The 26,954-nt window shown below is 46.3% G+C and overlaps 2 protein-coding genes across 4 annotated transcripts in view; one reads left to right on the top strand and one right to left on the bottom strand.

Annotated features, from left to right (window-relative positions):
* The window catches only part of LOC123027070 (TIR domain containing adaptor protein), an 11,765-nt gene extending 1,790 nt beyond the window's left edge, over positions 1-9,975 (bottom strand). Inside the window, exons 1-3 of one of the 2 annotated variants that reach the window (XM_044437434.1) lie at positions 9,904-9,975; positions 7,372-7,517; positions 5,052-5,636 (exon numbers count right to left, since the gene is read on the bottom strand). In XM_044437434.1, the coding sequence (XP_044293369.1) occupies positions 5,052-5,636; positions 7,372-7,378 (592 nt within the window). In that variant the 5' untranslated portion in view covers positions 7,379-7,517; positions 9,904-9,975. Of the gene's footprint in view, positions 1-5,051; positions 5,637-7,371; positions 7,518-9,291; positions 9,772-9,903 lie in introns of those variants that run through there. The other variant, XM_044437433.1, reaches the window with a different exon arrangement.
* On the top strand, positions 9,725-26,954 carry LOC123027067 (cryptochrome-2-like). Of its 2 annotated transcripts, none has more exons than XM_044437428.1 (11): positions 9,725-9,763; positions 10,840-11,116; positions 11,376-11,570; positions 11,666-11,784; positions 15,094-15,248; positions 16,075-16,215; positions 16,626-16,793; positions 21,720-21,860; positions 23,536-23,687; positions 24,106-24,335; positions 25,081-26,954. In XM_044437428.1, the coding sequence occupies exons 2-11, from the start codon at positions 10,902-10,904 to the stop codon at positions 25,155-25,157; spliced, it is 1,593 nt and encodes a 530-aa protein (XP_044293363.1). In that variant the 5' UTR covers positions 9,725-9,763; positions 10,840-10,901; the 3' UTR covers positions 25,158-26,954. The 2 variants fall into 2 exon arrangements, with proteins under 2 accessions (XP_044293363.1, XP_044293362.1); XM_044437427.1 differs by lacking the exon at positions 9,725-9,763 and adding an exon at positions 10,037-10,368.

The raw sequence follows: 26,954 nt of genomic DNA, 5'->3' as shown, positions 1-26,954 counted from the left end.
AAGCCTCAAAAATGAAGGCCAACACATGTGAGAGCATCACTATCAATTCCTGGAGTACCCTCATGAGCTCCCTTGCCTTCCAGCACCCTCTCCAAGGAGACCTCTCCCAGCCTAGTCTGCAACTGACCAACGCTGGCCCTGGTGAAGTCCCATCTCCTAGTACTTGACCTACCACTCATCCCCACTCCCCTGATATCGGAGCATAGGATGGAGCGGTCACTCACATCCAGAGCTCCCCTCGTATGCACGTGATCCACCAGATCCTCCCTACTGGTCAAAACCAAGTCTAGGATGCCCCTCCCCCACCTGCTGCTTCCCAGACCCTCTGGGTGAAAAACCCTCCCTCCATCGCTTCTAGGAAGCAATCTGACCAACGAATATCAGGGAAGTTGAAATCTCCCATTATAACCATGTCCCTCACCAGGATATCCTTCCAATCTGGTTTTACCAAATCATGGTCCAGGGTCTCAAGTTGACCCAGTGGGCAATAACATACCCCCACTATAAGGTCCTTGCCCCTGTCTAGACTCATCCATCTTACCCAGATCTCCCCTACCTGGCCACCTTCTACCCTGCCCCCTACCTCTTTGCACCCTATCCCTTTCCTTAACATATAGTGCTACGACCCGTCCTCCCTTTCCCTTCGTATCCTTCCGAAATAGAGCATACCCCTCTGTGCTGACATTCCAGTCCTGCTTTTTGTCTCACCATGTTTCTGTGATCCCCACCAGGTCATACCCACCTCCTCCCAGGAGAGCCTCAAGCTCTTCCTGTTTGTATCCCTGCTCCTAGCCTTGGTATGCATAGATCTCAGATCTTTCCTGTGAACCTCATTCCCCAGCTCCCGCAGCTGCCTCCTTCCTCCCGTTCACCCTGGCACAGCAGGAACCCTCAGTGCAGTACGCATGCCTGATCCTGGTGTCCCTGTGTCACTCTGCCCAAGTCCCTGGTCTTGTTCTTTCACCTGATTGATTTTGACTGTATTCTGGGGATCCTGCCCTCCCCACAACCCCGATCAGTTTAAAGCTCTCCTGATGTAGCTCGCTAGAGCATTCCTGAAGGTCTTTTTCCCCATCCCAGTGAGGTGCACCCCATCCCTCGCCGGAAGTCCCTCAGCAAGGAACCATGGTTGAGTAACCCAAAGCATTCCTTTCAACACCATTCTCTCAGTCAGTCAATCACCTATTCATGCAATGTTTAATTTTTTTTCGTAAATGAATTTCATTAACCCATTCACAATGTCATGCCCTTCCAGAGGCTGCTGTAAGGTTATTGGACTAATTTTCTGTCTAGAAGGTATCATTACAGATGCTTGGCTTTGCAGTTCTCAAAACTGTGAATTTGTGTCTGCAAAGATCACATGCCTCTTCTTCACAGAAACAATGTTATAAAATTGGGCACGTCTTATCTGAATGGATTTGCGATAATCAGCAGAAAATTAGACTATTATAGGTAAATGAACTAAGAACCATAATTTTATCTCCACATTAACTCCTGGTATATCCCCTTTAGCCCCTCCAGTCAACTGATACTTTTTTGTTAAAGGTAGAGAAAAAAGATATGTTGCGGAGGCATTACCAGATCCTAGCATTTTGTATCACAAGAAATCATTGCATCGTAAGACTAATTAGTTTGCAGATATCCTAAAGTCCACTTCCTGTTTTACAAATTCCTGCAGTTCCAAACCATGGCATGAAGCACGGCACTGAATGAAGTATGGAAACGCCTAAAGTCCTTCATTTACAGCAAGGCCATCCAATTTCTTTCTGCCTGAGGACCACTTTCTATCTTGGAGAAGCGTACAAGGGCTGCAGGGCCAAAGGCAAAAGAGGCGACACCTCCAAATGCCGCCACATATTAGCATAAAGCTTTTGCTGCTGGTCACTAAGCTTTAAGAGGATAATTTCCAGCAATTAGAAAGGGAAAAGACCGCACAACAATCAGCCATCCAGTGGCTGATTTTGCAAGGGAAAACGAGTGAGGCCAGTGGAAGGGGGTATGGCTAAAAGGGGAACCTGCAGGGGCAGACTGGGAGCCTAGGCGGGCCAGATGTGGCCCCCAAGGTCCTAAGTTCCACACCCCTGTAGATCTTAGCTTAAGCGGGTTGCAGCTGGGAGGTGAATGGAGCTGCATGGTAGGTTCTCAGTGATGAAACACCCTCCCCAGAAACATTTGCTCATTGTTATTATTACCTTACATTTCCATAGCACCCGTAACCAAAGCTCTAGGCCCTTTGGCCTTTTGGTACAAAGCTATTCTCTTCCCCCACCCTCTAGTCTTTACCCAGTGGGTAAAGTATGATTAGCTGCAAAGGGTGCAGCTAATCATACTTTAAGCTTGTACTGGCCATTTTTTGGTTGATTGCCATTGGTGCCTTTAAAAAAGTAGATATAGACACACACAAACGGATCCTGAATTGGAATTCATTGTGAACAAAGCCAGCATATAATTTGATAGTAATCGATATGCTTAGCAGAGTAATTATGTAGGCAGTTTTGCTACATTTTCTCCTGGGCTTTTGCAAACTTTCAACATTCCGGACACCCAACTTCAAATTTCAGAAGCCCCCATCTAACCCACACTTTACACCATAAATTTAAACCAAGCTGAAACAGGTCTTTTTCCCTGCCCCTTTTTGATCATTATTACCAGTCCTCCTAAGTATCCCAGGAATTGTAATTTTATAAAAGTAGTGGATATTCACCTCCCCTATGTTTGGTATCTCCACCCAGTTTACATAGCTGAAATTCTTTCAGTTCCAAGGCCCCAAGTACATGCCAGTTAACTATGAAAGCGACTGTACGCACTAGTTAAGCAACTACAAAGCTTTTCAGAAAGATTCCTTCCAAGTTTTACTTGTTCAGTAAATTCTTCAGTTTGGGATTGCTCGTAATCAGATTGGCTGCCATGAAATGATACGATATATATTAATATAATATGTATTATATTATATAATTATTATAGTATACCATAGTAGAGTATATTGGGGTGGCCAGACTTGCCCAACAGAAGAGCCACATACAGTAAATGTCAGATGTTTGAGAGCAGCCAGCCATGGATGAATTTGCCCTATCAGATCAACAACACCAACAACAGTCCTACATAGAAGGTACCGTGGCCATTTTTCCAGCATAGGACCAGTATGTTTGCATGAGCATTTTAGAGAATGGTATGGGGGGAGAGTCTCTAAATACCCTCTCCCCACAGTCAGAAGGTGATATGCCCCCACTACCACGCATGGTTGCTTTAGAGTGGTTGCTCAAGGGACAGCGGTGGTGAGCAGCGCTTTCCTTCAGCTTCGGCTGATCCATCAGCTGCGTCCCCACCTAGAGGAAGAGCACCTAACAACAGTAACACACACATTGGTTACTTCCCGGTTGGATTTCTGTAATGCGCCCTAGTGGGGCTGCCCTTGAAGACAGTCCGGATACTTCAGATGGTGCAAAATAGAGCTGCCAGGATGCTGACGGGGACTGAGCATTATTCTCATATAACCCCAGTCCTCCATCAGCTCCATTGGCTTCCCATCAAAGTCCAGGCTCAATTCAAGGTGCTGGTTATTACCTATAAAGCCCTAAAAGGCTTGGGACCAGGATACCTAAAGGAACGCTTTTTTCCCTATTTGCCCTCCTACCCCCTGAGATCGACAACAGAAGCCCTCCTCTGGGAACCCTCTGTGAAAGATGTTAGGAGACAGAGTACCCGGAGGAGGGCCTTCTCTGCGGTGGCGCCCCGTCTATGGAATGCGCTCCCCAAAGAGGTCTGCCTGGTGCTGTCATTATACGTTTTTCGGCGCCAGTTTAAGACCTTTTTATTTAATCAATATTTTAATAGCGAATTTCATTATTGTATTATATTAATTGCAGCCAGAGTGGGTTGTCAATTTATTTATGCTGTTAGCTGTCCAGAGACATTTAGTAATTGGATGGCATACAAATTTAATAAATAAATAAAGCTGGAAATACTGTCAGTCCATTTAACACGCCATCCTCATCACATCGGTTTTGAACATCCAAAATGTCTCCTGACACAGTTGACCGGAGTCTGCTGCCGTCAGAGAGGGCTTGCAGCAGTAAAGCACATGTCTCAGACACACAGGTTCTGGGCTGGATCCCCATCATCTCCCCACAGGGCTAGAAGAGAATCCAGCTTAAATCCTGGACGGCTGCTGCCAGTCAGTGTCAACCAAACTAGACCAGATGGACCCAGGACCTGTGTTAGTTGACAGCATTTTGCTGTGTTCCTACCTGAAGTGAATGGACACATAAAAGCACAGCACCAAACAAGCACACCAGTGGTCCAAGTCTGAAAGAGGAAAACCCTGAAAAGATGCAAAAGATGACCAAATACTTCCCATCCATCTTTTCTTTTCTAGAAGCTACATTCTTCTGTTTTGTAAAGTTACAAAAGTGCTTTACAAGTGACCCCATGTACATGGCAGTTCAAAAGGGGAGAGGAGAGAGGGAGAGGTTATGCAAAGAATTGTTTTTCTTTTTAAACACTTTTAACTGAAGATGATGGAACATCTGATTAGAGAAGACCAGCTTCTGGTTTTTCCTATACTCATTAGGATCAAGAGCTCCAGAAACCTTAGTCACAACCAGAGAAGTAACTTCATGAAATCACTTCCCCCAACCTAGTCCCTTCTCAATGCACTGGCCTTCAAAACCCAGTATCCCCCAGATAGCTGGGGATGCTGAGAGTTGGAGTCCATCTTACCTAGAGCAGACCTGGCTCAAGAAAGATGTTTTGCTGCCAGAGGCCAGGACAAGATGGCATCTCTTGATGGCAGCTATTGGTTGACTTGGCAACATGCAGAAGCCAAGTTAACCAATAGCTGGACTGAGCTTCAACACTGGCCATGGGATTGCATCCCACAGCACTACCTGTGCAACTCTGAACGGATGCAAATCATGTGACCCTTCACTCCCCAGCTTTAGTTGAACAACTCATGTTGCCCAATGATAGGGCTGGCCCTGCTCTGGAGGACATCAGGATAGAGGTACCTGCTGCAGAAGGCGCTAAGCATCTCTCCCTGACGGATTACTTACAGCGCATCACGGTCTCTTTGATCTGTTTGAAGCTGGTCACCTGGTGCACAACATTGATATAATAGATGCACCGGAGCTCCCTTGGATAGTCCCCGCGGTCCATGTCCTTCAGCACAGGGATTGTGCGCCCGTTGGCCATGGGTGCCTCGGTCAAGGCGTAATGCATCTGGTAACGGCACCAGGGATCCGCAAGGAAGTGGGGCGTGATTAGCAGCACCCAACAGTGGCTGTTCTGCACGGCATCGCACAGCTCCGTCACAATGGCACCCCCGGCCAGAGCATCCCGTGGCTGCAGGAAGCAGCGGAAGCGCTCAGGCTGGCTCTCGAGGTAGGAGACGAGCTCCTCCACAAATTCAAAGTCGCCCTCATTATGGCAGATGCACACGTCGTACTGCTTGCTCAGGCGGGCGCTCTCATTGGAAAGGCTCAGGGAGGCGGTGGGGCTGTTTGCCAAGCTCCTAGTTGCAGTGGGAGAGCTTCTCACTGTAGCAGGTGGGGATGGTGAATGCTTAGCGGCATCATTCACATGCTTGCTGGACGAGTTGGTGCTTTTCCGAGGCTTTTGCAGTAATGCCTTGAACCAGCCTGCAGATTTAACAGCACAGAATCAGGTGAAGTCAGCTGAGGAGAGACTATCAGCAAGGGCATCCTACAGTTCCTGGGAGAGCCTCCTCGGGGTCAGGCAACATGTTGCAATTCCCCTCCTGAAGCTGCAGGCATCCCTATTTCCCCATCCCAACCCTTCCCCTTCCTTTCCCACTTGTAGCTGCCACTGAAAGAACCACGGAAGCTTGCAGCCTCAGACAATGCCAGAGAGGAGAAAAGTGGGTATTCTAATGCACAGCCAAAGGAAGAGGCTGGGATCCCCTGGATCTCTCCACTGTCCTGCTATTCTTAAGGAAGGAACTGAGCCAAGGGACAGAAATGCTACCTTTGAATCATGCCCTAAGATGAGGAGTGCCCAAACGTTTCCAGCCCAGAGGCTGAATTCAGTTTTGGCACAGCATTTCAATGATGGATGGGCTGCAGCCAAAATAATGGCATAATTCAGCTTAAAGCTTCTACCACCAGTAACTCAGCCTTAGGACAGCCATTTCAATCCGGTACAATGGAGGGAAGGAATCCACAGAGAAGCCAAGAAACTACCAAATGGGAGGCCCTGCTCCGAGAACCCTCCCTGAAGGAGGTAAAAAGGGCATCTACTCGGAGTAGGGCCTTCTCTGCAGTGGCAGCCAGATTATGGAATGCACTCCCCAGAGAGGTTTGCCTGGCGCCGAGCTTATACTCTTTTCAGCACCAGGTCAAAACCCTTTTATTTAAGCAGTATTTTAAAAACTAGAATTAATTGTAACAGTCGCGTTTTATTGCTTTTACCACTGGATTGTTTTAATGTATGTAATTTTATTGACTGTTTTAACGTTTTGACTGTGAGCGGTTCCGAGATGCCTTGCATGGAGGACAGCATACAAACGTTTTAAATAAATAAAAATAAATAAATAGTCTGGGGCAGAAAGAGGCATAACTATTTGTAGAACTGGGAAGGTCAGGTCGGAGACAAAGGTGGGCTGCATTTGGTCCGTAGTCCTGAGGTTTGATACCCTTGTTTTGGGCAGGTTGCACCATTTTGTCTGCCCGTTCCTTTTCGTGAAACTCGTCACCGATATCTTCATATGCTCAACAGAGCTTACACAGTATCAAGAAAGTTAACACAGTAAAATATAACATGTCCAAACAGTGGCATTACAAATCGTTATTAGATTTATATAATTGCATGCATAAAAACATTTCACTTTAATACACACACAGTGAGATTAAACAACTCAACTTTTAGTATACCTGAGGTCAAACAAAGGAAAACTAAACGAATCCAAACAGCAAAAGAAAACATACCCACACACAGAGGGAACTGACTGGCATCTCCAGTCAGTCAGGGTCTGGCTCTCCCAGGCTAGGTACAATAAGCCAAAACAGCAGAGGCTTGGTCAAAGTAGGACTGACCGCTAGCTGGTCTCTAGGAGACCTTCTGCAAGAACAGCACAGACCTGAAGTGTTGCTGCTGCACCGTCTTGATGCGTCTGCGCCACCCAGCCACTGATGGAAAGCCAACTTACAATCACTGTCCAAGCACAGATGGCAATCTGAAGCAAGTTCCCCAGTTAAGAACAAAAAATTACAATCAGGCCTGCAATTACAGAAAATAGAAGCACAGAAGCTTGTGGAATGTGCAAAGGCTGGAACCACGATGGAGAACACGAAGGCAAAATAAAATGTAGGAAAAGTTCTAGTCTAAACACACACACAGTGCGATTTGCTTACTCACCTGACATATCAGGAGCAAGTTTCAACTAGGAATCATCCACATGTGTCTTCCTTTGCAGATTATAAGAGGTTTGAGAAAGTCGCTCTGTTTCTCCTTTCTACTGGAATCTAACTGGGGACGACTTTTGCTGTAATCTACTTGTGACACTAACGAGAAAAAAATGAAGTGTGATCATCACACTTACGGGAAGCGGCAAAAGTGAAAGTAGGCACAGCCAAGGAAAACTAGAGGCAGTTAAGCCAAATAAAAAGCAAGCATAGCAATGTAGGTCCTTGAAGGAAAAAGAAAATGCCCAAATCCAGTGAAAAAGAAAACCTCCCAATCCAGAGTTCAGCAACATCTCCGTTAGGATAAATCAAAATGGCACAGGAGATGGTGCAAGCAGTAGAGCTCCCCAGACCTCCTTCTCAGGCCGACAAAGAGTTCTAGAGAACTGAAAAGCTTGCAAATTAATTCGTGATAGATGGTCAATCCTAATAAAAGTATTGTCCAACTGTGGATTTCAGAACATTGGAGAGATGCTGCACTCAGAATAGAACATCATGACCTCAGTCACACGTCACACGGCAAACGGACCTGTCCTGCCCTGCCCATCAGTCACTTCTGGTTCCAGAAAATTGCCTACGATTGGTGATTGTGAGCAATCCATGTAAGAACCTGGACCAATATCTTGCTGCTAATCCGTGCATTTTTGTTGAGCTACCCACTGGGTTATCTCCCAAATAACTTATATTGGGCCAGCGTTGCACATCACACTCAGACTGTCAAAAACAGAATTGGTGTACTGTCTGGAAAATTCTGGGTTAATCAAACCAAAATTTGCAGTTATGAGGTTGCATGAGTCCCCACTCCCCAAGCAGTAGTTCAAAAGCAAACAAGCCCCTTCCTTACTTATGGCTGAAACTGATTCCTCCACAAGTCTAAGGAGCCTGCAACAGGTATCCACTGTCGTCAGGCAATTTTAGCAAAAACCTGTGGAGCCTATAGATTCGTAAAACCTCACTTTCTGCTTTACATTTTCAAATCAGAGAATCTGAGAATAGTGCTGCAAGAAGGACCAGAAAATCTGTAAAAGCCAAGCCCTGCCTACAGTTTCTCAGAGGAAGAGGGGCAAGAGGTTTTCGCCTCCCTGATTCTGTTGGACCTCTGGCACCCTTAACGCTTTGGTGCTTTTATACTGAATTTTAATGCGAACTGGTTAGGGCGCATTCCTGGGCTGGCTTAGATTGATCCACCCCCACCTCCAAGCATTTCCCTGGCTGGATAATGCAGGGTGTTATAGGGTTTTTTCTCCGTCTGGATATGCTTAGGATAGCAGCCTTAGGATCTCGCTGCACAATAAAATACCATCTCTAATCTGATCAGTGTAAACTAGTAACAAGAGTATATTTGTAAAACAAACAAAAAATTCTCCCATGTTATCTGCTCTGAAACAAAAGTCGAACATCCATTTTACCACTTAAGCCACTAAACGATTTGCAGCAGAGCCCCTGAGTTAATTTTGCATTTAGAACCATCTCTCCTTTCCTGGTTTGTTTTATTTTTTGCGGAAGGAAACAGGCAATGCATTCGATGGCACAGCCCACAAATGGGGCAAGTCGAATTTTAAAAGAAAATGCAAGAAAGACTCCTTGGGGAATGAAATTGAAGCTGCTGCAAAGGAAAGCGCCGGAAAAGCACGGGGATCGTGCTTCCAAAAAGTTTAGCGGGCAAGTTCCCCACGCCCTCCCCCCCTTCCCACTTCTCTCTGGCTGTGCACATAAACGAAAAACCCGGTGGCGTAAATGCGAATACGATCCAGATGCGTAGAAAAAGTGAACCAGAAAGTAAATCCGGCGTCTGGGGCCCGTGGGACAGAGTTGCTCTCGCCCCCCACAGCCCCGCAAGGGAAGGCGCGCGGCCTCCGCTGGATGAACCAACCTTTACGCGTCGCGACGGCTGCAAAAGCCGGATCCCTTCTCGGCTGTAGCAACGAGGTCCTGCCCGCCTCAAGCCCCGCGGCGGCTACTTCCCCGTTCTGCTGCGTGGTATGAACGCCAAACGTGTTGCGCGCCTGCCACGCAAGGAGCCCTCCTCCCTCCCTCCGCTCCGCTTTCTGCCGGCGCGCGTAGGGTTTAGGGCAGCTGCGCCCTACTCCTGGATCCGGGCTTGCTCCGGACAGCTAACCCCATCCCGAGGACTGGGACTGGCGCCCACGGAAGCGAGCGCAGCCATTACTCCGCAAGAAGCATCGCCCTGTGGCTGCGATCCGCCGCACGGTTCCTGGAGAGGAAGCCCAGTGCGCTCAGGGGTACTTCCTCCCGCGTGAACACTTCAACGACCAGCCTGGGTACGCTCTTGCAGCGAAGATGTGTTAAAGAAAGAAAATTCCAGTCCAGGCTGCTTTTAGAAGGTAATTGTTATTAATAGTAATAGCAGCAGCAACTTCTCGCGGCCAATCCTTCCCTTTTTTTTTTTTTTTTTACTTTTTCCCCAAGTGAGACCCCGGGCTTGATTTGAGAGTAAGGGACCCTTGCGCTGCACGAGGCTTACTCCCTAGCAGATCTGCGCGCAAGGTCAGGCGCCACGGCCGCCATCCATTGCAGCAGCCGTAGTCGGTCACAAGACCCCACTGGCGGCGGGGGTGGAGGGCAGACCGGGCCGCCTCGGGGGCGCAGCGTGTCCCACCAGTATACGGCCAGGCGGCGCGCGTCAAGCCCCCATCGGCTGCTGGGCAGACTTCCGCTTCTTTCCGCCAATGCCAGCTGAATCGCTGCTGGGCCGCGCACAGCGAGAGGCGCAGAAAGGCGCAGGAAATCACGCCCAGAGCGCCTGGCAGTGTTGTGCAACCCCGCTCGTCGCGTTACACAAGTAAAGGGGAAGACCTGCGTGCGCAGAGGCGCTGCGATGTGCTGGGAAAGGCCTCTCTGGCCAGAAAGGTCGAGGAACCGGTGACTCAACCCGCACGTGCCCCTGCAGAAGTCACCGCTCTGGGGGTTTCATCGGGCCCGCACCCAGGTAAGTGGCCATAGGGCTGCGGCCGCTTCGGCGCCCGGGAGGCTGGCGCCCGGGATGGCTGCGTGGAAACAGAGTGCGCGGACTTCTAGCGCACGGGATCTGTTTTGCTTTGACCCTCTCTCTCAGCAGCCAGATGCAAACGGTGGGACAGGAGGGTGCAGGTTAAATGCACTCGGAAACTGGCCCGCAGAACAAAGACATGGTCACGGACGCAGTCGGTGACTCGTTTTTTTACAGATTAGGAACACTGAGGCGGTGAGAAAGGGACCCGCCAGGAGAACTTTGGTTATGAGAAAGTACAGGAATGAAATCGATGATGATGAGCACAAACTTGGCCACAGCACAGAACCCCTTTTGCTTCCTTGCGATGTCGTTTGGCTCTTTTGTGTTGGGAGTCAGAAAGCACTGCAGATCGATTGCACATTACCTGGAGATTTTCCTATAAATGACTTTACTCTTCCCTTTACCTAGATCCTAAATTCTTGGATAATAGTTCTGATACAAACGGGAAGGACACGGGGCTGGTGCTTAGGATGACGCGCATTTCAGTCCACTGGTTCCGCAAGGCACTTCGCCTCCATGATAACCCTGCCCTGTTGGCAGCGATGAAGGACTGTGCGGAGGTCTATCCAATCTTTATCCTTGATCCTTGGTTCCCAAAGAATATGAGGGTCAGTGTCAACCGCTGGAGGTTTCTGGTTGAGTCTCTAAGTGATCTGGATGAGAGCTTGAAGAAACTAAGCTTAAGGTAAGTACTGTAACTGGAGCCAGTGATGGGAAGGGCTGACGGACTTTGCATTTTTCCCAGAGCAAAATGGTTTTCCATGTCAAAGTTGACCCAAGAGATAAGGCATGTGAACATGAAGATATTGCATAGGCAGGAACTTAGAATTAAACTCCCAGATCCTAGTCCTCTAGACTAGTCCTCTATGGATGTAGCCTTCATTCAAAGAATGTAGTCTTTGGTACTTGTCTCTCCATGCTCAAAGTTAGTGATGTCTCCTCAGACTGTTCATAGTTCGTGGCTGCCCTGCAGAGGTGTTCCCCAGACTCTTTAAGGAATGGAAGGTCACACACCTTACGTTTGAAGTAGACACAGAACCCTATGCGAGGCAGCGAGATGCTGAAGTGGTGAGGCTGGCAGCTGAGCATGGTGTCCAAGTTATTCAGAAGGTGTCTCACACTTTGTATGACACTGAAAGGTAGGTTCAATGAACCTAGATCCTTGGAAGCGCATGCAGTTCCATCAGGTACAAGACGTTCCTGGTAACTACTTGTCTATCTTTATATTTTGCAGAATAATTATTGAAAGCAACGGTAGACCACCTCTGACTTACACACAATTTCAGAGAGTTTTGAGTACTTTGGGGCCTCCCAAAAAACCAGTTCCCGCTCCCACTTTGGAAAACTTCAAGGGTTAGTATGGGATTTTCTGGATTTTGTCAGCTGATATTTTCAAGAATTGAAATGTACTATGAATCACTTGGACACTGCGATGATTTTGATGGCATTTCCATGTGATGTTCAAAAACCACAGTTCTGGAACAAATAGCTATGAGATCTTTCCTTCTGCATTTCAACTATTTGAAAGTTTAACAAGCTGTCAGGTTCCATTGCAAAGAAGGTTACAGAAAAAGTCAACCAATAAAAATTAGAATTATTTAGCTCACTATTCTGCCTGTGCAGTTACAATTCTGCAAACGGTGCAAGGAAATGGGGCAGACACAGAATGCCTTGGTTTACACCAGTACTAAACCATAGTATGGTTTGTTGAAATTTGGCTTCTTGTTAACCATGTTCATATAAATGGGGAAGGAAAATGGAATCATATTGTACAGTTGGAAGGGGCCATGAAGGCCATTGGGTCCAACTCCCTCCTGTTTCAGGACACCAATTCACAGTCACTCAGATGACTGTCCAGTTATCTTTTTAAATGTGGGAGAGTCCACAAGCTCTCTAGACAACTGGTTCCACTGTCACTCCGACAGTGAGGAAACTTTTCTAGATACGTAACCTGAATTTGGGTTGTCGCAACTTGAACTGATTATTCCGTGTCCTACATTCTGGCATCAGCAAGAAGAGATCTTAACCTTCCTCTTTGTGACAGCCTTTGAGGTACTTACAGAGTGATACCATGTCCCCCCTCAGTCTTCCCCAGGCTGAACATACCTAGTTCTAGGGCAGTGTTTCTAAACTCAGCATCATTTTTGTTGCCCTCTTCTGGACTCTTTCTAACTTTTCTGCATCTTTCTTGAATCTTGATGCCCGCAGGCACTCTGAAAAATATCTTCTGGTCTCTGGGAATGTAGCATTGTTTTCTTCCAGTTTTCAATAGATCAGTAATTTTTGGATCCCTTCTAAAATCATTAAGCAAATCTCTTTCATAAAATTCCATGGCAGTGAGTTACACAACTAAACTTTGTGTAAACAATCACTACTTGTTTATATGTTTTAAACCTGGCCCCTGATAGTTTCATAACATGTTTATACAAATGAGTATAGTTGGAAAGTATAACAAAACACTTACTTTTGATTCAGTTTACTTTTGCTTGTGCAACAACAAATTGTTTCATATATAGTTTAACATTTGCTGCATCATTAACTCTCTCTGATGCAAAAGATGTTCCATAAAAAGTAGAGTGTGATCGTTCTTGTTATGAGCAAGGATCACCCAGATTTATTAGTAAACAAGCCTGAGCCTGTAGGCAGCCGTAGAGCAGGCCGGAAGAGCAGGAGGAGTTTGCAGAACGGGTTTTTTTTTTTTTTTAATTGCAGCTGAAAATCAAACTGGCTTTAAAAAGACATCTATTCTGCACCTAATCATTCTGTGGAATAAACAAGATATATGTGCAAATCTCATGCTGCTTGGCCATTCCAGCAACACTTATTTCTGTTTCAGCCTTCTCTGCTACAATGAGGATTTGGTACAAGCCAGGGGTGTAAAACCTCAGATGCTGGGACCAAATTTGGCCCACTGACGCCCCCTTTAGGGCTACACCCCGTTCATTGGACCCACTTGCCTCCTGTCAACTGCTGATCGTTTTCTGGCTTTCTGTTAAGGCTTAGTGACGGGGAATAAGAGCTTTATGTTAAAATATGCTGTCCGTTTTGGTCCTGCTCCCTTTTGCTTTAAGCTCAACGTCCCGGCTGCATATAGCGTCAAATAAAATCTATAAAATATTCCCAACTTTTTTTTTAAGTTTTCTACCCTTTTCATCTTTAACTATACCTATTAAGTTTTTACTTTTTTATATATGTTTATGTTGTAAAATATTTAAATACATCCTCCATTTTTTAGCCTCTTCATAATCACATGTAATTTTAAAGTCCATATTTATTACTGCATGATCCCTAATTTTTATCAAACCTTTATCTGAGACATACAGTCTAGAAAAAAGATTCTTTGATACAAATACAGATATCCTAGAATAAGGTCTATGAGCTGTCACTGATTGTGAGCCATCCCAAGATGCCATGCATAAGGGACGGCATATAAAAGTTTTAAATAAATAAACAAATAAATAGTAAATTTTCTTCCAGTTTCCTTCAATTCTCTCCATACATCTTTTAAATCAGTATAATTTATCATTCTATTTAATAATGTACTACTACACCTTGTTTCCTTTTAGTATGATTTAATCTCTCCCTTCCTTTCACCTATTGCCATATTGAAATCTCTTGCCATCATTATAAATCCTATCCTAATATCTTGTAACTCTTCTAGGACAACCTTTACAATTTTTATCTGATCAACATTTGATTATGCATTACTTAAATATTAACTAATGCATAATCTCCTCCTCTCATTTCACCTTCTAGTATCAGTTATCTACCTTTCACATCTTTCTTCATTTCTTTATTGTTAAACTCAAGGTAATTACTGTAACTGGAGCCAGTTATCCGAATATGATGGGAAGGGCTAATGGATTTTGCATTTATCTATCTTGCTATCTCACACTAGAATTGCCTACCTTTTATTTGCCTTTTTGACAGATCCATTTGGCTTGGATGCTTTTCCTGAACTGTGATGATTCCAAGTTCCTTTGGGAGAAATTACTAGAGCTGCATAGTAAAATTAATGCTGTTTTAAGTCAGAGTCCTATTTTTATTGATCAGCAATTTCCATGACCTATTTTAATCACCTAATTTTGTGGAATTCTTTGATTAGTTTCTAATTAAAACGGTGCTGAGTATTCTATTTGCCCCTGGAATTGAAAAGTAAATATTTTGTTGGGGTACACATTTCCCCCATAATCCCAGCTCTCAATTGCAGAAATGTTCTGTTTCTGCCAATCTTGTTTCATGCCAACATAATCCACTTTTTGTTAGCACATTATGGTTACCTCCCCTGGTTGCTTCTAGTTTTGTTCTGGATATTCATACAGGTGAGATCACCAAAAAGGGATCACATGGTGAATAAACTATCTCAGAACTACAAAGCCAAAGAGATTTTCCTATCTAATGGAGTCACTGTAGACCAGGGAAGGCCAATGAAAGTGAGCAGCAATTTTTGGGCTTGCCAAAAAATGATAGAAAAGGGAGAAGGGGTGAGCGAGCACGAATGTAAGCCTTTCCTACTCAGCTCTATTTTAAATAATTGGATAATAAAAGTTCTTTCTCATATTTGAGAGAGCAGAGAGACACATCAGATTAAGGGAACCCAAAGAACTAGAAAAAAGCATTCCGTGTAACCACTTGAGCTGACCGACCAACTCTCTGACCTAGACTGCAACACACCTGTCAAAGATGACCATGATATGGAATACGGCATCCCTTCCTTTGAGGAATTGGGGCAGGACCTAGAGAAGGCTGGACCACATCTTTACCGAGGAGGCGAATCAGAAGCACTTGCTAGACTTGACTTGCACATGAAAAGAACGGTACAGTGACTGAAATATCTACTCCTCTTGCCTGAAAGATGTTGTATCTGCTGTTCATACTATTTAGATCTGCTGTTTAGATTGGTCCAACATTACTAGTTGAGCCTTCTTCTGACCAGCTTATATTCATTGTCAATCCTGGACGTTTTTCTTCCCACTGATGTCATTACAGTCTGATCTAGATGATAAGCCATCTTGAGAAGAACTGTGCCTCCTATATTTTATTAATTTATAATTATCTCTGAGATTTCATATCAATGGCTTAAATCTAGAATAGTAATATATATATATAAAATATATAACAGTAAAATATAAAGTCTTGCAATGCCTTATAGACTAACAAAGTTTTCTGTTGTAATGATACATCTGTGAGAGCTCATGCAATAATAGATATGGTAGTCTTCAGGTTTTATAAAACTGTTATTTTTGCTGCAACCACTTTACATGGCTACTACTCTGCACAAGTTTAATATAATGGAACCAAATATATTTTAAAATAAAATGAAACAAAAAATCTGAAAATAAAACAGTAAGACCAAGTGGTAAATAAGATGTCAAGTAGTAAAAAGCTCAAGCAATTATAGGCACAAAAGAAATGCCCGATTCCTAAAGTATAGTATTAAAAAGCAGCAGGTACCCATATTTAAGGAAGAATTCTACAGTTTGGGATCCATCACAGACAAGGTCCTGCCTTTGACAGTCAACTGCCTAGCCTCAGAAGCTGGGGGATTTAGCAAAGGGGCCTTACAGATTCAGACTGTACATGCTCACATAGGAGGAGACGGCGCTTAGATATTGTAATTCTTTCTCATTTTTGCCTTTACAGTTGTGGGTATGTAACTTCGAGAAGCCTGCCACATCGCCCAATTCTTTAACTCCCAGTACAACTGTGCTCAGCCCTTACGTCAAGTTTGGGTGCCTGTCTGTACGGACATTTTGGTGGAAGCTCACGGAAATCTACCAGGGGGTAAGAAAAATGCTTTTCTAGTCTACAACTGGCACAGAAGCACCGAATGTTGTCTGTGTGTTCTCACCCAGAACGTGGTGCTGCTCTGGACCAACAAAGTGTATCTTTGGAAATCTGTCAGCCACAGACGTCTTCTCCAGGCCAAGGGTGCCAACTCTTTCTGCAGCATAACACGTCATCAGAGTTGCTGTGACTTCTTCACATGGCCAAGCCTGCAAGGCTATCGGCTGGCCATTCAGAAAGCTCAGAAGTAGATTGTAAAAGGCTACCTGGAATATTTGTGGGTTGTGACAGAGACAAGCGCCTTGGGTAGTTTTATTTAACAGAATAAATGATCAGTAGACTTTAGTAAATGTACTTTCTGACATAATTCCTACCATAAGTTTTCTTCCTTAACTGTGCTTCTCTAGAGGAAACACTCGAACCCACCGGTCTCTTTGCATGGGCAACTTCTGTGGCGGGAATTTTTCTATACAGCAGGAGCTGGGATCCCCAACTTCAGCAAGATGGAAGGCAACCCTATTTGTGTGCAAGTGGACTGGGATGAGAACAAGGAGTATCTTAAAGCATGGAGTGAGGTACGCTGCCTTTTTTCCTAGTGTTGGTGCCTCAGAAATTGGGTTCACGAGTATTGAATCATGTTTGACAGTGACTGTCTGCTCTGTGTAGTCTGCTCTGAATTTCCTTTCAGTTTCAACTGTCAAAGAGAAGTCAAAAAAAGACTGCATATAGGCTAAAGGAGCAACTTTTGCCTAATTGTCAAAAGTTCTGGTAACAGAGGGAACAACAAACGTAGGTGCATGAAAGAACGAGGGGAGAGTATCCCCCCTGCTTGGCACTGTGATTCCCTTGACCTTTAAGAATTGGACACTTATCAATGCCCTTTAACTTTTCAACACTTCTCTAAGCCTCTAGCTTCTCTAGAAAGTGGGAGATTGGCTCCCCACAGGCTCTTGCAGTGCAGTTACTGTGTTATCCTGTCAAATGTAATGGCTGGGGAAGAGATGAAAGGGAAACTGGCACACCTGGATCACAGGTTCTCAAATCCACCCTTCACTTTCCAGCCATTAAATTTACATGAGTTTCTGCCGTGGGACTTAAAACTGGTAAAGAACTGTAGGAACTGTAGCAGTCAATGCTCTGGTAAGTGAGAATATCTCCCCTTTCTGAAATAGAGGACACTGAGAAGTATCACACAGAATGTACTTTTGTGGGCTTCTGGGCCTGGTTTTGTAGGGCATGCTTCGAGAAGACTAGATAAATACTGCTTTTAAGTAACCAAAGATTGGGAAGTAACAGAGACAAGCCCTTCTGCAAGAAAAATGTTGCACTGGAGTAATTGACACTTTCCGGAGAAGAGCAACTGCAAAGATATTTCTCACAGTTCGTTTATTATTTATTAAACACTTTTGTACACTGTCTCATAGACACATGGCTGTCTAGACAGTTGACATGGTAAAAACCAACAGCATAAAACAACCTAAAATACATACAAGTTTAAGCAATGAAAACCAGAAAAACCATAATGAAAAAAGAACATAGCAGGAGCACCAAATAATAGCGCAGCAAAATATTGGAACTGCTCGGTTCTCTCGTGTTTGCACTTCAGCATGAGGCAGGCTGCCCAGCCCAGAGAGCCTGTTACTAGTGGGGCGGCATATAGATTGAATGACTACGTGCTGCGCACAGAAAGTTCTTGCTGTCGCCGCTCTGGCCGTGCATGCCAGGGACTTGCGGGCACCGGTTGGCAGGACAGAATGCAGCGGGGGACACAGACCCGTCCCTGTGGATGGGTCCAGATGTACTCTCTTGGCTCAGTAGAGCCATTTCTGATCAAGGGCCTCATTCACGAGGGCAGGTGACCAAACCAGATGGGCACAGGACACCAAGCTCAGAGTCAGGTTTCAAAACATTCCGCCTTTTTCTTTCCTGCTTGCACGACGGGCAACACAGGAGTGTCAGAGCGGCCAGTGGTGTGCACCGCAATGCCCTGAGCTGAAAAGTAATCCTATCACCGGACAAACGCCCTCTGCGGCCTGCCAGGGAGCAGGTACTATGCCACGCAGGGAAGTCGGACCCCCTTTTCCACTTCGAGTTTAACAGGGCGAGCGCGTTCATGGAGACCTGTCTCTGCAGGATGCGTAGCACAAAGGTCGTGAGGGCTTGGAGTCAACAGTTCCTGTTGCAACAAGGAAGTGTCAGCCCTGTCCCTCACTGCCTGACACGGCTATCAGAGTGGAGAAGCATTTCTTGTCCAGCACTTGGAAAGAGAATCCTCACGGAGCAACTGCAGGGCTGGGGCATCAAGGGGCCAATCGCCACAGACTGGGGCATTACCAGTCACGCCTCTCTCCTTGCAGCTGAGACGCTTGGCCCATGAGTGGGCTCAGAGGAGAGCAGTATTAGTTGCAGTGTTTTTGTCATTATTATTCCACTGCAGTTAAAGTGGGCGCTTTTCCTCTCCTGAGAAAGCCAAGGCAGCCAGCCAAGCATTTTCCATCCTCACAGCAGAACCCCGTAGGGTGGGTGAGGCTGAGACTCTTTTCAAAGGAGGTTGCCCCTTACCAAATGTGGGGAAGTGTCCAGCACCTGCCAAACATCTCACTGCGAACTAGGCTGATCCATCCTCATGACCAGGTCACTTGCCACGCATGAAGCCAAATACAACTGAACTGAGTTGTCCTCATGGAGGGGATGCTTCCCTGGCACCTCTGCAACCCAGAGCCATCCCCATTAAGGGGATGCTTGCCTGTCTTGATAAGAATACCAAGCAACAGTAAGACTGCCAGGAGGCAACTCCTCTCCACACTCCCGAGGAAGCTGCTTTTTCTCCTTCAGTGAGCCTTCCCAACGGGCTTTACTCACAGCAGCAACCCTGCAGGCCCAGATCACCCACTCAGCTTCGTGGCTACACGGGGGACTAGGACAACATGTGCCAGGTCTCCAGTCCAACAGCTGAATCGCACGCCACCCTGCCTGTCCAGGGAGAGGCTCAAGTGTGTGTCCCTGGGGTCTGCTGCAAAAGGAGCTGCCTCCGAAAGACCCATCTTCGTACAGGCACCATCGCCAGCAAGGACAATGCTCAGTGCAGAGGGGGGAAGAACTAGCCTGACCCATATTGGAAAGGGGCTGCTCCTGTTTGTGGGGTGAGTTTCCTTTCTGTTTGCTCCCCACGCTTTGTGCACTCGTTCTTCCCGAGGCCCCAAGTATCGCCCGTGAAGAGCTGGCTTGCCAAGGGTAATCACCTCAAGTACTAAGAGGAGGCATCCCACCCGAATATGTGGCTTGACAGGAAGGGATGCAAGCTATGTCAAAACTCACCCCGGAAATCATGCCAGGCACACCAAGCCACAAGCTCCACCTGAAGGGGACGCTTGCCTGGCATGGCTGGGAAAGAGACACCGAAGGAGCCAACTTCATGAAGAAGTGGCTTGCCAGGCACTGCGGTAATGTGGCACTCAGCTGAGGCTTCCCCATGAAGAGGAAGCTCGCCTCTAGGAGCTACAGACACTGTCACCCCTTGAAAGGGGCTCTGGCCAGGAATCTCAAAGAGTTTGTTGCGCAACTCGGCCACCGCGTGAAGACGTGGCCTGCAGGGCACAATTGCAGCCTAAGACAACGGCTCCCCATGAAGGGGATGCTTGCTGGGCGAGGTCAGAGAACACCTATCTGCAGAGCCAACCACATGAAGAGGCGGCTTGACCAGCACAAGTCCAACCTGGCACTCAGCTGACGCTTCTCCATGAAGAGGAAACTCGCCTCTAGGAGCTAAAGACACAGTCACCCCTTGAAGGGGGCTCTGGCCAGGAATCAAGAGAAGTCTCACTGAACTGGGCCATCTCATGAAGAGGCGGCCTGCCGGGCATGACTTCAGCCTAAGGCAAACACTCACCATGAAGGGGGCGCAAGCCTGGCACGATTGTTTGTTTGTTTGTTTGTTTAAAACTATTGTATTCCTGTCCCCCATGCAAGTCATCTCGGGATGGATCACAGTAAATACATAAAACAATCAATAAATTGCATACACAAACAATCCCAGCAGTAAAAGCAAGACAACACGACTGTTAGATTAATACAACTTTTTAAAATACTGGTTAATTAAGCAGGTTTTGGCCTGGTGCTGAAAAGAGTATAAGCTGTATGAAGGTGACACTTGCCCGGCATGGCCAGAGACAATCTACAGAGCGAACCTCATGAAGAAGCAGCTTGCCAGCAGAAGGCTAATCTGGCACTCCGTTGCGAAAGCTCACCTCTAGGAGCTGAAAACATGGTCACCACAATGCCAAGCTGGCTCTTAGTCCAGGCTTCCCCATGAGGAGGAAGCTCACCTCGAGGAGCTACAGACACTCTCACCCCTTGAAGGGGGCTCCGGCCAGGAATCGAGAGAATTTCTCACCGAACGCGGCCTTCCTGTGAAGGGGTGGCCTTCCAGGCATGACTTTAGCCTAAGAAAACGGCTCCCCATGCAGGGGACGCTTGCCTGGCATGGCTAGAGAAGATCTACCTAAGGAGCTGACCTTATGAAGAAGCGTCTTGTCGGGCGCTACGCTAACGTGGCACTCAGGTGAGGCTTCCCTCGCGGCGAGCGAGGCTGGAGCGGCGCTGCCAGGTGCGCTTCCCTCCGATTGGCTGCGCCGAAGCAGCGGCTCCGCCCCGGCCCCGGCTGATGAACCAGTCAGCATCCAGCGCATCTCAGCGGAGTCTGGATTCCTGCGCGCCGCTGCAGCCTCTCTCGCCGCCTCGGTCCGTCGCCGGGACGAAGACGGACGCCTCGCCGGACGCGCCTGCAGACCCTCGAGCCGCCGCTCCTTCCCGGATGCCCTGCAGCCGCCGCCGCGCAAGCGCTCCACGCGAGCCTGGCTCTTCCCCGGCCGCGCAAAACAAGCCTTTGCAAGCCCTCCGCCTCCGCCTCTTTATTTCCCCGGGTTTGTCTGGCTGCTCGTGCAGCTTCCATTCCGCTGGTTTGCCCGAGGGCCCCCGGGCTTGCCGCCGTGGCCCCCTCCCGAGCACCCTGTGAACCACTTTGGCACACTGTGTAATCTCACAAACACTTAGGGCTCAAATTTGCTTGCATTTTTGTTTCCTTCACATGTGTTGTTTTGTTGTGTATCTGTTAGACCAACCCACAGTGAGTGCAGTTGTCTCTCAGGTGTCCTGTGGGTTGTTGGCTTACTTGAAGGCATGCTTAGTATGAGGCATGCTTCCCTCCAGTCTTTGGAAGCCCTGGAAAACAATGATTTTGTATTTTAAACTCACTGAAATCATAACACCATGATGATTACAGGAATAAAATGCAGCTTGCTTGTGCTGTTATCACCTGCCACTTTCTGGGTAGTAACTTAGGGAATGCAGGGCTCTAGGCTTTGTAAATAATGTATCTATGAACACATATTTAAGCCAAGGCCTTTGCATTTCGACATATCCGTTCATATAATCTGCATTTAATTTTACCTGAACAACTGGGAAATTGTAAATTTTAAAACATCCCTGTTTCTTGTTACTAGGGCCAGACAGGTTATCCCTTTATAGACGCCATCATGATGCAGCTACGGACAGAGGGCTGGATTCATCATTTAGCACGGCATGCTGTGGCTTGTTTCCTGACACGAGGAGATCTCTGGATATCTTGGGAGGAAGGGCAAAAGGTGAAAGTGGGTTGCAGGGTGGAGGCTTTGTGCGAGACTGAATTGGCAAGTCAGTAAAGGAAGCAGAATTTAATCTCTCTAAGCTTTTGGAAGCCTTAGAGCCAGTGTGGCGTAGTGGTTAAGAGCATGGGACTGGGACTCAAGTGATCCGCTCAGCCATGGAGCCAACTGCGTGACTTTGGGCCAGTCACAGACTCTCAGCCCAACCTACCTCACAGGGTTGTTGTTGTGGGGATAAGATGGAGGAGGAGATGTAAACTACCTTGTGCACTTTGTAGGAAAAAGGCAGGATACAAATCCAGAAAGAAAGAAGGAGGGAGGGAGGGAGGGAGGGAGGGAGACTGAGAGAGAGAGATCAAGCTGGGTTCTATTTCAGAAAAGTGCTTGGAGTCTGTGTTAGTGGTGGGCGGCACATAGGGTAAAAGGGGTGGTATGAAAAACACAGCATTCCCGCCATATTTTAATATAAAAGTTCTTATCAGCAGCTAAGCCATGAGAAAGGCATTTCACCCCTTCAGCATGGGGGGAAATGGTACAAACTGGGAATCCATCAAGCAATCAGCAGGTTGGAAGAGGAGGGGCATGGCAGAATGGTGTACTCTGGAGAGGTAGACTGGAATACCAGGTGCGCTTGGTCCGGCCTCTTCAGCCTGAGGCTTTGTACGCCTAATGTGAGCAAGTGGTAGTGGCTTCCTGTGCCATAGATTCCACTGCAAAACTGGGGTGAATTGGGGGAGTTCTCTCCTCGCCCGACCCTAAGCCATTAATAACCCTGCATGCCACGTGTCCTAATTGCCTTACACATTTCATCATGCCATGCAGCATGCATGGCAACCTTGTGGGTGAAGCTGAACTCTACTTTTGTGCTCTTATTTATTTAAAACATTTTTATGCCGCCCCCATCGCAACAAAGCCTCGGGGCGGCTTACAGCAAGAACCAAATTATATAATAAAAATATTAAAACCCGGTGCATCTCGGCTTAAAAATAATTTTAAAATCCTACAAATGACCAATAAATTAACACTTAAAATAAATTTTAAGTAAAAAGGTCTTAGCCTGGCTCTGAAAAACAAATAACGACGGCGCCAGGCGGACCTCTCTGGGGAGCGCATTCCATAGGTGGGGCGCCACCGCAGAGAAGGCCCTCCTTCGGGTACTCACCCTCCTAATATCCTTCATGGAGGGTTCCCGGAGAAGGGCATCTGTTGCTGATCTCAAGGGGCGGGAGGGCATGTATGGACGCAAGCGTTCCTTTAGATACCCAGGACCCAAGCCGTTGAGGGCTTTATAGGTCATAACCAACACCTTGAATTGGGCCCGGACTTCAATCGGGAGCCAGTGGAGCTGACGGAGAACTGGCTTACCTTCTTCCTATTTTTCTTCATCTGGAAGGAGTTTGGAGTGTGAGATTTTTTTTCCTAGGAAGAGACTAGATCCTGAGACTGGGATTATTTCATTATGACTGTAGTCTCCAAAATCTAGAGATGGACCAATCACGATCAGCCCTGGCTTACATGACAGTGGTCAGGGATGATGGAAGCTGTAGTCAAAATTATCTGGAGGGATCCAGGTTTGGGAAAGCTTTTGTAGAGTCTGAGGCAAAGGGAAGTTTACTGATTTGGGCCATCCCATCTCTCCTGAAAGCCATTAGTTTTCCATTCTGCTTCATTTCAGGTCTTTGAAGAGTTTCTGCTAGATGCTGATTGGTCCTTAAATGCTGGAAACTGGCAGTGGCTTTCTGCAAGTGCCTTTTTCCACCAGTTCTTTCGTGTCTACTCACCAGTTGCCTTTGGCAAGAAAACTGACAAAAATGGAGACTATATAAAGTAAGTATATAGGCTGAAGGCCATTGGGCTTTGAGTGGCTAGCTGTGATCATGGCTAAGCAAGAATGTGATTTCTGGAGCGCTACATGAAAATGGCAACAGGGAGGAAGTTTTTAGAGCTTTGCCTGTATACAAGGCACAATGGGCTAATGAGCAGGAACAGTCCAGGCCTGGGCTGGTGGGATGATCAACATTTGTCATGTCCTGTGAAATTGTAGGTTAATGACAGCTCTAAGAGTCACACCTGTGTTCTTTCACACCAATACCATTCAGGTACATTTTACAATGCTAGGCAAGTCTCAGTGCACTCCTGTGCAACCTTAGGTTTTCCAAAGTGCACCGATTTATCTGTACATAGGAATGAGATGGCAGCAGTTCTGTCCTGCTCGATTTTTTCCTTTATCTTTGCAACTGCACAGAAAGTACCTTCCCTTCCTCCAAAAGTTTCCAAGTGACTACATTTACGAGCCTTGGAAAGCACCACGGAGTATACAGGAACGTGCAGGCTGCATCATTGGTAAAGACTACCCGAAGCCCATTGTTGTTCATGAAGTGGTACGCAAGAGAAATCTTGAACGGATGAAAGCAGCATATGCGCGACGGTCGCAAAATGTAGATGCCCAACCACAGGATGAAACGAGTAAGGAAGGTAAGTAGCACCTTTCAGAATATCCTTACAACTTGGGATGCTCTTCAGTTCATGTCCAAAACAAAAATTGATTGACTGTATTGACAAGGAATGAAAATACAGAATATTGCTTTAGAGCATTATCAAATTAACGCAACATAACCCATTCCATGTTAGTGTATCACAGATAGAGGTGACAGAGTTCTTTCTCCATACCCACAATTAAAATTAAAGGAGGGGGTATAAGTAGATCACATCCAATCTGGAAATATAACCCAACTTACCTGCCCCCCAAAAGACAACAGCTGGGAGTGCAGAAAGGCCAGAATATGTCTCTGAATTGTAGAGACATATCTGCAGCCTCTGCTATAGTTTGCTGTTTGGGGCTCACGGTGCTTCAGTTAGCTATGTTTTCACAGTTCTTCCATGACACACTGATGTAATGCAGCTCAGGCTGGAAATTATGGATTCTTGTTCATTCAGATCAGAAGGGGAACAGTCTATTACAGTGTTAATGCACTGTCAGGCCTGTCCACTTATTCTAGTTCTAGGGGCTGGTTCACAAGTACTTGATTCTACCCTTTTTCTCCACCCATGAACTCACAGCATTTCTGAACTACACATTAGCTTCAGTTACTTTATAATGCAAGGAACACCAGGCTTACCCTCAGGCGGCAGTAGTTCTGTGGATAAGTATAGGTCAGTGTGTACATTTAGAAACTCTAAAATATAATGGAAGTTCCTTTCAATCTTGTTCCCTTTTCAGTAGTCAACCAAAAGCGACAGATGGCTTCCTCAAAAGCTAAAGAGTGGACAAAGAAAGCGAAGAAGAAAAGAAGCTGAAAGTGGGACATGACGTGGTCCAGACAGACACCCCTTTTGTTCTGAAGGAGGCACTTGGTGTGTGCTGGACTGCCAAGAGCTTGTCAGGATCAGGGCAACGCAAGTGCTCCTCCTGCTGGCCAAGCATCAGGAGAACAGGGTGGGTAGTTGCAGGCTTAAGGCTCTACTGCAGCTGCCAAGGTCTTCATGCGCACCACACCTAGGAGTCCTGGGGAAAAGGCTATTTAAGAACTGGCCCTTCCCTCTGAAATCTGCTGCTTGCACAGCATCAGTCTCCAGTGTCGGAAGCCCTTCTTCCTCTTGGAACATGCCCGCTCCTGTTCCTGGACCCTGCCCACGGTACCCACTCCTTTGTGCAGTTTTCCTCCTGACCTCTGGCTCATTGTGACCATGCTCCTCTTCCTTGGTCTACACTTTGTTTGCTCCCCTGTTCGCTCCCAGTTCTGAGCTTGACTTGTTCTGGAGTATGGCTTGGATTTGGTTTGGATGGGTGATTGGACTAGCTTCGTGCTGCCCATGCCCTTGACCTTACAGAGCCTCATCTCTGTGGACAGAAATACATTTCTTTTTCTTCGAGTCTCACCACTCAAACTCAACTTCTTCCCAAAGAGCATTATAGAGGCTGGTACTTACTTGGATCAGATAAAACATTCTTCCCAGAAACCTCAATTCTCAGATGGCCCAGCCATCCAGAATTTCAAGCTTTTATGCCTTCTTGTTCCACTAATCGCTTGCTGAAAAATTCTGACATTCCATATTTGGTTACTGAGATCAAAAATAAACCAGCAAATTCCTGTAGAAACAGGCTATATGGCTGTCAGGCCTAATCCCTATATATCTGAGGAAGTAACAAGAACTCTTGAGCAAGGTTTCCTAGGATAGATACCAGGAATATTCTAGCAGTGAAGTTTGTAGCAAAAGCCACAGAGCTCATTTGCTTGTGGGACAGTATGCGGAACACAGTGGCTTAAAGCTCAGCTGGAAGAATTCATAGCGCAGCACTATTTCAAAACACAGAGACAGAGTCTCATTCCCAACCTAAATAGATCCCCTGTACCTGTTTCTTCCTGTCTGTAAGCGACTGGAACTTTCAAACAGTGAGCTAAGCCACACAATCCAGATTCACTGAAATGTTGGTTTTTCACAGGCAATACGTTTTACTATGTATCTGAACAAGCACATTTAAATAGGCTGTCCAACACCTGCCTCTTAAATTATTAAAATGCCAGGATTTGGTTATGTTTTTCCTGCTTTAGGAAAGACCCATGCATTGGAAGACACAGAGTGGATCAGAAAACCAAGAGAGGGAATCTTGTATTCTGTCCCAATCTGTATAACCAGCAGGGAAGAGAAACTGGGTCTTATTACCTGAGAATTTGTTCAAGATACATTTTCCTACTGCAAATATCCTACTGCAGAATATTTCTGAAAAATCCACATGTCCCTTATTTCCCCAACAGTGCTTTTCTTAACATTTAAGCCATACAAACACCCCTCTAATTTTTGTGATCAAGTCTTTCTTCCCAACCAATTTGCAATTTTCACTCAGGATGAAGGTAAATAATCGTTTTTTTTTTTTTTTAAATGGTTGAAGTTGTTTGAAGAAGGGCTTGTTTCCTACAGTATATACATATACTTCACGTCCATTTGTTCCGCTGTTAGAAATACTGCTCAAAATAGTAGGAGAAACATGCAGAGTCCCATTCAAAGTGTCTTCAACTCTTGAAAGAACTATGGCCTGTGTGTACCACTTGCTGAGGAGCTTGGGCAGGTAAAACTGATACTCCTCCTGCATGA

This window comes from Varanus komodoensis, unplaced genomic scaffold, assembly GCF_004798865.1.
Source record: "Varanus komodoensis strain SLA01 unplaced genomic scaffold, ASM479886v1 scaffold30, whole genome shotgun sequence".
NCBI classification, from domain to species: domain Eukaryota; kingdom Metazoa; phylum Chordata; class Lepidosauria; order Squamata; family Varanidae; genus Varanus; species Varanus komodoensis.
This window is presented reverse-complemented; position numbering and strand designations above follow the sequence as displayed.